Source organism: Crocuta crocuta, unplaced genomic scaffold (genome assembly GCF_008692635.1).
Source record: "Crocuta crocuta isolate KB4526 unplaced genomic scaffold, BGI_CrCroc_1.0 scaffold513, whole genome shotgun sequence".
Lineage (NCBI taxonomy): Eukaryota > Metazoa > Chordata > Mammalia > Carnivora > Hyaenidae > Crocuta > Crocuta crocuta.
In genome coordinates this window covers 149,280-163,368 of record NW_027527461.1, presented here as the reverse complement: position 1 = coordinate 163,368, position 14,089 = coordinate 149,280, and the positions used below count along the sequence as shown (strand labels likewise).

The 14,089-nt window shown below is 39.5% G+C and overlaps 1 protein-coding gene across 1 annotated transcript in view; it reads right to left on the bottom strand.

Moving 5' to 3' along the window:
* Positions 1-13,884, bottom strand: part of LOC144231248 (olfactory receptor 2Z1-like) — a 23,984-nt gene extending 10,100 nt beyond the window's left edge. Inside the window, exon 1 of the mRNA XM_077763686.1 lies at positions 13,709-13,884. Within this exon, the coding sequence (XP_077619812.1) occupies positions 13,709-13,884 (176 nt within the window). The remainder of the gene's footprint in view (positions 1-13,708) is intronic.
* Positions 13,885-14,089: the final 205 nt, after the last annotated feature.

Below are 14,089 nucleotides of genomic sequence, written 5' to 3'. Positions count from 1 at the left end.
TCTTGTTCACTTATGCTGCTGATATCTGTTTTGAGCAGTTTATTAGCTGTCATTTCTTCTTGAAGTTTCTTTGGAGGAGAGCTTTTTTGTTTCATCATTTTAGTTACATTTCTGGCTCTTGTTAGTTTTAAAGACTTGTTATGCTCTCTGCACCTATGAGTGCTGGTGTATCCTAGAAGACTCTTTAACTGTCCAGGACCTATCCTTTCAGAGAGTGTTTTTTGAATGGTATCTCTTGGTCTCTCTCGTTGGGACCTTGGTTACTTTATTTTCCTACTCGTAGTGATATTTGGGACTCTCCACCTTGTGTACTCTGGCTTGTTTCTTGAGGTAGCCCTGGAAAAGAAAACAGACAGGCAAACACACAGGGATCAGGGGCACACAAACGCACAGACTAATTTAACTAACATGCAAACCAAGAGGGAAAACGAAAAAGTTAAGAGAAAAGACGGAGGAGGGAGGGCGAATAATAGAGAGTATAAAATACATAAAAGGGTCAAAAAGGAGAAAAGAAAAGGAAAAAAGAAGAAAACCGATGGACAAAGAATGATTTAAAGCATATAATCGGATTTCCCAGCTACAGTTAAATAGCCATGTGTATGCAGTGCTGGTTGAAGAGTATAGAGAAAGAGAGAGAAGACAGGGCGGGGATTAGGCAAAATTGGAAATAGAATGAACAGGCAGAAGGGATAAGAAGGTTTTTTCAAAGAGGTAAAGGGTGGAATATAGTTGGTTAGGTGAGAGAAGGATGCTGGTGTTATCCAGAGAAACTATATAGTCTAATTACTCCTGAGAGAAAGAGATGAAAATGTCGGTAGTTGTAGAATTTACATCTACAGAATGGACTAAATGTGATTGTTTAAGCAAGCCAGTGACCAGAGTTAATCAGGTCAGTGTTCTTCGGAAAAAAGAAAGAAAAGAAGAAAAAAAAATGGGAGGAGGGCAGTTCTCAAGCAGGGATAGGCGACGTGTGATCCAATGCATCAGGCGGGATTTCTGCCTTGAGGGTTGTGGGGAAGAGAGTGGAGGTGCTCCAGTCCCTTCTTGAACCAAGCGCTGCACCTTGCTTTTTTGGGCTTGTAAAGTGCCCGTACCGGGGTTGCAGCCAAAGTTGGTTGCACTCTTCAACCCAGACCAGTCCCAGTCTCCAAATCGTAGTCCGCGCGCCCCGCTGAAATTGCCTTAGACACAACTTCCCAGGCAATCGCCTAGGGGCAATTCCAGGCCTCCTCCCTAGCTCTGGGGGTGGAGTCAGAATTGCTGCTTCCTTCTCTGCATCCAGCTGGAGAGCATGTGCAGGGGCTTGCCTGCCGGGTGAGAGGAGCCTGCTGGAGTGAGGAAAACCAGGTCCCTCTATGTCTCGTCACCCGAAACACAAACTCGCGGCCAAATCTCCCAGTTTTTAGCTCTTTGCCTTCCCTCTAGAGTTCCAGCCTCCCAAGAGCGTGGACGCCCGGTGCCCATGCGCGGCTCTTCCAGGGGCCCAAGCCAGCCGGGAGGACAATGGCGGCAGGTGCGCCGCCTCTCTAGAAGTCCAGCCATCCAGCTACAAAGAAGCAGTCTGTGAGCCCATCCCCTCCAGTACCAGCTGGCGCGAGGGTACCTGGCATGCAGGTATTTGGTGCGCACAGTCTTTCTATGCCCTGAGCGGAGGTTTTTCCCCTAGCGGAGTTTTTTCTGTTTAGGACTCTCTTTCCCTTCTCACTCCCCGAAGAGGGGGATTGCCTCCGACCCTGGAGTCTCTGATCCTGGCCCAATTTTATCTTCCCCAGTTCGCACTCACATTAGAAGCCTTTCTTAGTGGATTCTGCTTCCTTTTTCTCCCAATCTCTCGGGTTTCATAAGATTTCCGATGGCTTCAGATCTTTTCCGTGTGAGGTATGGGCGCGAGTGCAAGTAAGGAGCTTCCTACTTCTCTGCCATCTTGCTGGAATCTCCCTTTACCTCCCATTTTTTATTAAACACTTAACACATCTCATTTTATCCCTATACTAATGTAATGAAAGAGATAATAGATCACTATTTTACACATTAAAAAATAGAAGTTCAGGAGGTTAACCAGTTTAATGTTCAAGATCATCTTGGGCTGTGATCCCGGATCACCTCCATGGTGATCACCCCATGATCTGGGATGACCTCCATGGTCTACCATGTGTCCAGCACATACTATGTGCACTCTGCTAGCGCTAGATAGATATGTGGGAATTTAGGTCATGTTAACATGCACAGATCCCCCACAACATGACTGTTTGGTGGTTATGTCTACACAAGCCTAATGAATTGATATTATGGATTCAGTTGAGTGAAAACAATAAAATTAGTCTATTTCTTCAAAAAATTCATCAGATATCTGTGTTCTAAGCAATAAATAAAACCCTATCTCTGAGTAATATAAAAATATTATAAAATATGGTCCACATCCAATATCTCATTCCATGATTACTTCATTTTTTTCTTTAGGCATCAGAGAATCAAATATTTACTGTTGCCAGTTGAATATGCACAGATTAAAGAGACTGTTGTGCTCTAAGAATTTATTATTTCAATTAATACAACAAAGTAAGGTGAATACTGTTGTCCCATTTTCCAGAGGTAGAAACTGAGACTTCAAAATTAAAGCATCTTGCTCAGGAGCACTGAGTTTGGGGTCAGTAAAGGTTCCCAAATCTGCCAACTTTATGTTTTAACAAGAACTAAACCTATTTTGTTCCTGAGGAATTTTTATTCATTCATTATTGCTTTTACTCATTCAAAACATACTTATTTACCACTGATCATGTCCTGATACAATATTGGCCTTCTGACCCCTAAAGCTGGAAGTTACTTATGGAACGATCTACTTTTGATCTTATGAGATCTAATAGCAACTATTGTGTTTCTTTTTTTAACATTTATATATTGAGATATTACCTGTCCCAAGGTTTCAGGTACTCATATAGTCCTGGAGAGTATGTAAGCTGAGGGCCATGGAGAATGATCTTTTTTCTTCACCAAGCATATGCCTTGTCAGGTTACTTTCTGTGTGGTTTTCTGACCATCACTCTACTGTTCTAACAGAAAGACTACAACCAGAAACTGTTTTATGTAGGTACACTGATGTCACCATGAATCTTGAGTGGGAAATGAAATAATATGAGTTTATTTTCCAAAAGCGCATGACCTTTTTTGTCAGCCTCATTGTCAAATTTCCCTTATAGCTAAGATCATGAAGTCAGCTTTTCTGTGGTATGCTTTCTCTATTTCCTCATATTTCTTTCTACTTAATTGTGGTTCTATCCTCAGCTTCAGCTATCCTCAGTCTCCATCATCATGAAGGATCAAAGGAACTATCAGTGAGATAACAGTGATTAATAGACTTCATGCATGCTGCTCTGAATAATCCCACTGAATAACCCACTTGTACATGACTTGTGTGTAAGGCTAGTCTACAACTAAATCAGGGAAGCCTGTTTGTTCTTTGCACATTGTATCTCTACTTTTCATATGTGATCTTGCTCTTTTTTTTTTTAACCCAACAATGCTTATTAAGTATTTCCAAGAGTGGGCTTGTATTGTGAGAGTCATGGACTATATCTTTGAGCTGTTGCAGTCAGAGAGGAATCATGAGACAATATACCACAAAATCATATGACTCAGTGCTCTGCACACAAAAACTTAAGTTACCTAAAAGGGAGGAGGGCTGTTTTGGTGCATTCCAGAGTCTCCTTTGGATGGCAATAAAAAGGAGATTATGTCCTGCCACAATATTTTCAAAATGTATTATATATATTTAAGGCACACAACTTGATTATTTGATATATGTGTACATTATAAATAATCATCACAATAAATCTAATTAGCCAGGTAATGGTATTGTTACCTGTAGTCACCATGTAACACATTAGAATTCCAGAATTTACTGGGGCGCTTGGATGGCTCAGTCGGTTAAGCATCTGACTTCGGCTGAGGTCATGATCTCACGGTTTGTGGGTTCGAGCCCCATGTCGGGCTCTGTGCTGACAGCTAGTTCAGAGCCTGGATCCTGTTTCAGATTCTGTCTCTCCCTCTCTCTCTGACCCTCTCCTGTTCACGCTGTCTCTCTCTCTCTGTCTCAGAAATAAATAAAACTTAAAAAAAAAAGAACTCCAGAATTTATTAATCATGAATAATTGAAATCTTGTGCCCCTTGATCAACATCTTTCCATCCCCCACTCCCACCTCCATGACCCAGCAATCTCATTTTTAGGTATTTATTTAAAGGGATTGAAGTTAGAATCTTGAAAAGATACCTTCACTCTATGTTCATTGCAGTATTCTTCACAACATCAAAGACATGGAAACAACCTGAGTGTCCATTGAATGAAAGTGTTGCAGTAAGTTTTACCTAGAAACCCTGGGGTTCATTGTCTCACGGCTTCAACACTGAAGAGGTGGACACAAAAAGAACAGCAGGCGAAAGTTTATTAGAATATAAGATCAGAAAGGAAGAATGGTTGGAAAGCTCTCTTTACAGAGAAGGGGCATTCAAAAATGAATGTCTTCAGACTGTAGGGAAAGGTCCTTGTTTTATAAGGTTCTAGTCAGCTCCCCATCCCCCTTGTTCCTTCTCAGGTTCTACCTGGAGAGTTCTAGGTTCTCGGTGGCCCATTTCTGATTGGCTCAACTCCATCGTGCGAGGAGTCAGATGGTCAAACTGTCTCTTGTTTAACACAAGTTTTATGGTTTACTTTTTAAATGGTATTTTGGCTGTCAAACTCCTGAGGGGAACCTGAGGAGGAGTAAGTGATATCTGTTACCTTCTTAAGAAGAACCTTAACCCTGAGGGATTTTGCTATGGTTGGACACTCCCAAAATTGTTACAAATATGTGTTTTCCCCACCCAGGGACCTCATCCTTTCCCTTTTCCTCGGGTCCTATCCTTTCCCTTTCTGTCTATTGAATACTATTTTTTCCTATCATAAAAGGATTTTTAAAAATGTGACTTCTATGTCCTTCTCAGCATAACACCCTCAAGTTCCATCCATGTTGCTACACATGGCCAGATTTCATTCTTTCTCATTGCCATGTAGTATTCCATTGTCCAGATAAACCACATCTTCTTGATCCATTCGTCCGTTGATGGACACTTAGGCCCTTTCCATGTTTCGGCTATTGTTGAGAGGGCTGCTATAAACATTGGGGTACATGTGCTCCTATGCATCAGCACTCCTCTATCCCTTGAGTAAATTCCTAGCAGTGCTATTGCTGGGTCATAGGGGAGTTCTACTGTTAATTTTTTGAGGAACCTCCATACTGTTTTCCAGAGGGGCTGCACCAGTTTACATTCCCACCAACAGTATAGGAGGGTGCCCGTTTCTCCACTTCCTCGCCAGCATCTAGAGTCCTCTGATTTGTCCATTTTAGACACTCTAATCAGCATGAGGTGGTATCTCAGTGTGGTTTTGATTTGTATTTCCCTGATGAAGAGGGATGCTGAGCATCGTTTCATGTGTCTGTTGGCCATCTGGATGTCCTCTTTGGAAAAGTGTCTGTTCATGTCTTCTGCCCATTTCTTTACTGGATTATTTGTTTTTCGGGTGTGGAGTTTGGGGAGTTCCTTATAGATTTCGGATACTAGCCCTTTATCTTATATGTCATTTGCAACTATCTTTTCCCATTCCATCAGTTGCCTATTGGTTTTATGGATTGTTTCCTTTGTCATGCAGAAGTTTTTAATCTTGATGAGATCCCAGTAGTTCATTTTTGCTCTCGATTCTTTTGCCTTTGGGGATGTGTCAAGTAAGAAATTGCTGCAGTTGCCGTCAAGGAGGTTGTTTCCTGCTTTCTCCTCTAGGGTTCGGATGGTTTCCTGTCTCACATTCAGGTCTTTTATCCATTTTGAGTTTATTTTTGTGTATGGTGTGAGAAAATGATCTAGTTTCATTCTTCTGCATGTTGCTGTCCAGTTCTCCCAGCACCATCTGTTAAAGAGGCTGTCTTTTTTCCATTGGATACTCTTTCCTGCTTTGTCAAAGATTAGTTGGCTGTATATTTTTGGGTCCAATTCTAGTTCTCTGTTCTATTGCATTGGTCTATGTGTCTCTTTCTGTGCCCATACTGTACTGTCTTGATGATTACAGCTTTATGTCAGGCAGAGAAGGACAGATACCATGTTTGCATGTATAGGAGGATTAGGAGAAACTTAATGGAGGACCATGGGGGAGAAGAAGGGGAAAAATCGTTGGGGAGTGGGAGGGAGGCAAACCACGAGAGACTCTTGAATGATGAGAACAAACTGAGGGCTAATGGGGGTGGGTGGAGGGGAAGGGGGGTGATGGGCATAGAGGAGGGCATTCGTGGGGATGAGCACTGGGTGTTATATGGAAATCAACTTGACAATAAACTATTTTTAAAAAACCAAAAAACAAAAAGAACAAAAAAGAATAAAATGTGGCCTATATATACAATGGAAAATTATCCAGCCATAGTCTTGCTTTCTCCATTATTTTTATATTCCCTGGTTAGTTCTTAATAGGACAGTTCAGCTTAGGAGGGAGTAACAAAGTCGGTTTCTGTCTTCTGACATTGAAAACCCACAGATTTTAAATCTTGTCTTTACAAGCCTGTTTTCCATTGCCTTTCAACATATTCCCCCTCACCTCAATAAACCTTAATTTCTTTATAATCTCTGTATGTTGTAGTTGCCTAAATTAAACAGAGTGCCTGAATCATTTTTGATGTTGAGAGAAACAATGGTTACTTCCAGGCATTTGTGTTTCAAGGTTTTGTTTATGTTTTTGTTTTTAATTCTTCCCATTGCATAATTCGGCTAATTTAACTTATGATAGCCTATATATGTCCCTGATTATTTGCTTTATTACTTTTACCTGTTCCAATTGTCTTTATCCCATTTTGGTATTGCCAGGTTTCTGAACCTATGTCTACACTCTTACATTAATTACTACTGGATTTCTTTACAGGTGAGTAATTGAACATAAAATACACTGAGTCTCATGCTTTTTAATATACATTGAAATATTTTTGTCACCATGACATTTTAAAATCTACATATAAGCCTTTTTATCACTTCTATTATTATTCTGGATATCAACAGCTATCATTTGTTGTGCACTTACTATGTGTCAGTCATTGAGCCATGATTTTTACATGCTCACACCAACCATAAAGAAGGATGGATTATTACATCTGTGGGTCACTTGGAGGCCTGTAAAGTTTAAGCAACTTTCTCAAGGCTGCTCTATTAGCAGGAGGCAGAGTCAGGATTTTAAGCAAAGAATGTCACTCCCCAAAGCCTTATTTGGTTAGGGGTGTGTTTTCCATTATGTGACTTTAGAATGTCTTGGAGATTTGTCACTGGGTTTGCGTTTCCAAAACCAAATCAGAAAACACACATTTTACCACTACCATTGCTACCACCAGTGAAAGTCATTTACTCAAATGATTAGGGAAGAATTGAGAGTTTTCAAGAATAATCATTTCATTCTGACTTCAGCTGACTAGTTTAGGAGCTGGGGTGTTCAGGTCCATCAAACCCATCAAAACAGTAGGCAGCTGGAACTGTGCTGATCTTTCAAATAAGCCTGCAGATAGAACAACTCCCAAGTACTGTTTTTTGAATACCAAACCCAACATTGTACATACATAAATTTTGTATACACATTCAAACTTTTCTTGTAGCTGTGTAAATTAACACAGCATTCAGAAAACACTTTGATCCATTAGTTTCATTTCTGGGAACTTATGGTAAATAAATTATTAATAAGGATACTAAAGCTGTGTGCATAAATATATTCCATATAGCTTAGCCTATATTAGTACAAAATGGGAAAAACAAGTGCCTAGCTGTAGGGGAAATAGGTAAACAAATTTTGTTAGCTTCACCCCATGGAGTATCATTAATCCTTTGAAAATGACATCTACTTAAAATATATAGCAATGTGAAGGGAATCTTATGAAAATAATGAAACCATAAAGCAGAATATAAAACTATAATTGCAATGATAAAAATTTACATATTTTATACATAAAAGAATCGATTTGAATCTTGAGATAAAGAGTGATGGGTTATTCTTTGACCTTTTATTTCCATTATTACCATAATACTTATTAAATAGTAAATATAATAACATAAATTTATTATCTTCAGTCATTCAACCATTAATAATATTTAAAATGTCAGTCTGTTTAGCTGGACCTAACTCTAGTTATAATCTTCCAGAAAAGGTGTTTTTACTCTATCTCATCCCTAAGGAATTGAGGATAATTGAAAGCTGAATTTCATACTGTCTTTTTGGAGAGAGTTCAGATAATCATTTTAATTTGTATAAAATTGCTCTCCAGACTTTGAATTAGTGGTGGGAGGACCAAATCCCAGAAAGGTGAATTTTCCTTGGTGGCCCAGGCTGTGTCTACAGAGAACTGAGAGAATCTGTCACTTCTGTCTGGTCTTTGATAAAATGAAGGCAGGAAGATGAATCATAATGCATGCAGACCCATGGACATGTCCAACTGTTCTGAACTATGAGCGTTTTGGAGAAGTCATGAGAAGATGTAAGAGCACTCCCTCCCAGCCCATGTTGTTGGTCCACACCTGGAGGGTATCTCTGAGCCATAGAAATGTTCCTTGGGCAGGTAGCATAAATTCAAGATAATCAGTTCCCATTGAGGATCATGGTGTGGAGGGCATTATTAGAGCATGCTCCTGGGAATCAGCACCACTGAAGACCTGAGGGACTTGACACAGAGTTCCAAGGCCCTCCTGGGCAATCTGTATAATCAGAGAACTAAATATATGTTGATGTTTTCATTAGGATAATCAAGTTATTTTTTAAAATGATGTACAATTAACATACAGTGTCATATTAGTCTTAAATGTACAGTATAATGATTCAACAATTATATGCATTTCTCAATGCTTATTTACTTTTTCATCCCACCTCTCCTCCCCTCTGGCAACCACAATGTGTTCTCTATATTTAAGAGGGTTTTATTTTTGTCTCTTTTTTCTCTTTTTATTTAAATTGTTTTGTTTCTTAAATCATATAAGTGAAGTCACATGGTTTGTCTTTCTCTGACAGATTTATTTCACTTAGCATTATACACACCATGGACCTGCTAGGTCCAACTATATTGTTGCAAATAGTAAGATTTCATTCTTTTTTTTATGCCTGGGTAGTACTCCAGTGTGTGTGTGTGTATGTGTGTGTGTGTGTGTGTACATCTCAAATCTTTATCCAATCATCTATTGATGGACGCTTGAATTGGTCTATATTTTGGTTATTGTAAATAATGCTGCAATACACACAGGGGTGAGTATATATTTTTGAATTAATGTTTTCACTTTTGGGGGTAATGGAATTACTGGATCATATGGTAGTTATATATGTTAAAAATTTTTAATGTTTTTATTTTATTCTGAGACAGAGAGACAGCATGAGCAGAGAGGGTCAGAGAGAGAGACACACACACAGAATCTGAAACAGGCTCCAGGCTCTAAGCTAGCTGTCAGCACAGAGCCTGATGCGGGGCTCGAACCCACGAACTGTTAGATCAAGACCTGAGCCAAAATCAAGAGGTGGATGCTTAACTGACTGAGCCATACTGGGTCTCTATCTTCTCTCATTGTAAGTATATAAGCACCTCATGGGCAAAGAATTCATCTCTACTATTTTCTTTCTCTCAAAAAAACCCCCATTTATTTTATTCAAGTATTATTAATATACTGTGTTATATTAGTTTCAGGAATGATATATAATAATTCCACAACTTTGTATATTTCTCAGTGCTTATCGAGATAAGTGCACTCTGAATACTCCTTTTTAGACTAAATCTTTTGTTTAGCAATTTACTGCAATTAATGTGATACATCATTTAACAAAAGGAAAGAAAAAAACATATGATCATCAGGATGCAGAAAAAAGCATTTGAAAAAATTCAGCATTCATTCATGATAAAAACACTCAACAAAGTGGGTTTAGAGGAACTATATCTCAGCATAACAAAAGCTATATATAATAAATACATATCTAACATACTCAATGAAGAAAAGCTAAGAACTATTCCCTTAAGATCAGAAACAGGACAAGGATATCCACTCTCATCACTTTTATTCGATATAGTATTGAACGTCCTAACCACAGCAATAAGACAAGCAAAAGAAATAAAATGTATCAAAAATGGTAAAGAAGTTAACTGTCATTATTTGCAGATGATATGATATTACACACAGAAAATCCTAAAGACTCCACCAAAATACTAATAGAACAAATAAATTCACTAATGTTGTAGGATAAAAAAATATGCAAAATCGATTGCATTTCAATATGCTAATAAAAAAGTAACAAAATAAAATGACGAAAAATATGATTTGTAGTTATACCAAAAAGAATAAAATACCTGAGAATAAATTTAACAAAGAAAATGAAAGATCTATGCTCTGAAAACTATAAAATATTGATAAAAGAAATTGAGGATGACAAAACAAAATGGAAAGATATTCAATGCTCATAGAATGAAAGAATTAATATTTTTATAACTTGTTCACAATTATGTTCATAATTCCTCAGGAACTAGTAAACATAATGCCACTGGAGATTTGATATAAGAAACGATGCCATTTGTTATAATATTTTAATTATACAAATAAATGTAACATAAATATTGCCATTTTGGCCATATTAAAAAGCACAATTCAGTGGTAATTTCAGTTGTGAAATCAATACTACCATTTCCAAAATTTTCATCATCCCATGTGAAAACTGTAAAAACTACTAATTTTTTCCCTCATCTTGGTCCATTTATAAACATAGTTCTTACTATCTGTCTCTAAGATTTTGCCAATTCTAGATGCCTTATATAAATGAAATAGTATTTGTCTTTCTATGACTGGTTTATTAAACTTTGCATGTTTTAAACTTTTTTTTATTAGTTTATTGTCAAGTTAGTTTCCACATAACACCCAGTGCTCATCCCCACAAGTGCCATCCTCCATGCCCATCATCCCCCTTCCCCTCCCACCAACCTCCCTCAGCCCTCAGTTTGTTCTCGGCATTCAAGATTCTCTCGTGGTTTGCAGCCCTCCCTCTCCCCAACTATTTTTCCCCTTCTTATCCCCCATGGTCCTCCGATAAGTTTCTCCTAATCCACATATACGTGCAAACATATGGTATCTGTCCTTCTCTGCCTGACTTATTTTGCTCAGCATAACAACCTCAAGGTCCATCCATGTTGCTACACATGGCCAGATTTCATTCTTTCTCATTGCCATGTAGTATTCCGTTGTCCAGATAAACCATATCTTCTTGACCCATTTGTCCGTTGATGGACACTTAGGATCTTTCCAGGTTTTGGCTACTGTTCAGAGTGCTGCTATGAACATGGGGGTACATGTGTCCCTATGCATCAGCATTTCTGTATCCCTTGGGTAAATTCCTAGCAGTGCTATTGCTGGGTCATAGGGGAGTTCTACTGTGATTTTTTCGTGGAACTTTCATACTGTTTACCAGAGGGACATCACCAATTTAGATTACCACCAACAGTGTAGGAAGGTGCCCGTTTCTGCACATCCTCGCCAGCATCTAGAGTCCTCTGATTTGCTCATTTTAGCCACTCTGACTGGCGAGAGGTGGTATCTCAGTGTGTTTTCATTGTATTTCCCTGATGAGGAGGGATGCTGAGCATCGTTTCATGTGTCTGTTGGCCATCTGGATGTCCTCTTTGGAGAAGTGTCTGTTCATATCTTCTGCCAATTTCTTCACTGGATTGTTTGTTTTTCGGGTGTGGAGTTTGGTGAGTTTCTTATAGATTTTGGATACTAGCCTTTATCTGATATGTCATTTGCAACTATCTTTTCCCATTCCGTCGGTTGCCTGTCAGTTTTATGGATTGTTTCCTTTATCGTGCAGAAGTTTTTAATCTTGATGAGGTCCCAGTAGTTCATTTTTGCTCCCTTGCCTTTGCAGATGTGTCAAGTAAGACATTGCTTTGGTGGAGGTCAAGAAGGTTGTTTCCTGCTTTCTCCTCTAGGGTTCGGATAGTTTCCTGTCACACATTTAGGTCCTTTATCTATTTTGAGTTTATTTTTGTGCATGGTGTGAGAAAATGATCTAGTTTCATTCTTCTGCATGTTGCTGTCCAGTTCTCCCAGCACCATCTGTTAAAGAGGCTGTCTTTTTTCCATTGGATACTCTTTCCTGCTTTGTCAAAGATTAGTTGGCTGTACATTTTTGGCTGCACATCTGATTTCTTAAAATGGTTCCATTGGTCTATGTGTCTGTGTTTGTGCCAATGCCATACTGTTTTCATGATGACAGCTTTGTACTAGAGGCTAAAGTCTGGGATGGTGATACCTCCTGTTTTGGTTTTATTCTTCAATATTACTTTGGCTATTTGGGGTCTTTTGTGGTACCCTACAAATTTTAGTATAGTTTGCTCTACCTTTGAGAAGAAAGCTGGTGGAATTTTGCTTGGAATTTCATTGAAGGTTAGATTGCTTTGGGTAGTAATGACATTTTAACAATATTTATTTTTTGAATCCATGAGCATGGAATGTTTGTCCATTTCCTTCAGTCTACTTCAAATTCCTCCATAAGTTTTCTATAGTTTTCATCATACAGATCTCTTGTATCTTTGGTTGGATTTATTCCTAGGCCCTTTATGGTTTTTTGTGCAATTGTGAATGGGATCAGTTTCTTGATTTCTCTTTCTATTGCTTCATTGTTGGTGTTTAAAATGCAACTGATTTCTGTACGTTGATTATGTATCCTGTAACTTTTCTGAATTCATGCATCAGTTCTACTAGGCTCCTGGTGAAGTATGTTGGGTTTTCTGTGTAGAGTATCATGTCGTCAGCAAAAAGTAAAAGGTTGACTTCTTTGCCGATTCTGATGCCTTTTATTTCCTTTAGTTCTCTGATTGCTGATGGTAGGACTTCCAACACTTTGTTAAACAATATTGGTGAGAGTGGACATGCCTGTCATGTGCCTGATCTCAGGGGAAAAGCTTTCAGTGTTTCCCCTTTGAGGATGATGTTAGCTGAGGGCTTCTCATAGATAGCTTTTAGGACGTTTAGGTAAGTTCCTGCTAGGTTATCCAAAGATGGCGGAGAAGTAGGGAGTTCCGTGCATTGCACTCGCCCCCATATGTCACACGGAAAAGATCTGAAGCCATAGGAAACCTTACAGAAACCAAGAGAATGGGAGAGAAAGGACACAGAATCCACTGAAAAGCCTTCTAACGGCTACCTTACAAAACAAGCCAGAGTACACAAGGTGGAGAGTCCCAAATATCACTACGAGTATAAATAAAAGAACCAAGGTCCCAACAAGAGAGACCATGAGATACCATTCAAAAGACACTCTCTGGGAGAGGGGGAAAGATGGCGGAGAAGTAAGGAGCTCCGTACTTGCACTCTCGCCCATACATCACACAGAAAAGATCTGAAGCCATTGGAAACCTTACAAAACCTGAGAGATTGGGAGAAAAAGGACGCAGAATCCACTGAGAGAGCCTTCTAACGTGAGTGCGAAACAGGGAAGATAAAATTGGGCCGGGATCGGAGACTCCAGGGTGGGAGGCGATCCCCCTCTACCCTCTATGGGGAGTGAGAGGGGAGAAGGAGAGTGTCCAAAACAGAAAAACCTCCATTCAGGGGCGGGGGGAAAACCTCTGCTCGGGGCAGAGAAAGACCGTACTTGCCAAATACCTGCACACCAGGTCCCCTCGCACGAACTGGTCCCGGGGGGCTGAGCACAAAAACTGCTTCTTTGTGCTGGCTCCTGGCCGGCTGGGCTTCAGAGCAGTGGCGCGCCTGCCGCCATTGAGGCTCCCGGGAGGCTGGGGCCCCTGAAAGAGCCACGCAGACACCGGGCGTCTGCGCTCCCGGCTGGCTGGAACTCNAAAAAACATAGGGGACATCAAAGAAACTATGGCTACAGACAGAATGGAAAATAAAAATAGGCATGAAGAATTAAAAAATGCGATAAATGAGATACATAATAAATTAGAGGCCTCCAATGCACGGATTGAGAGGCAGAAAGGAGAATAAGTGATTTAGAAGACACCATGACAGAAAAACAAGAAGCTGACAGAAAAAGAGACAGACTGATGCAGG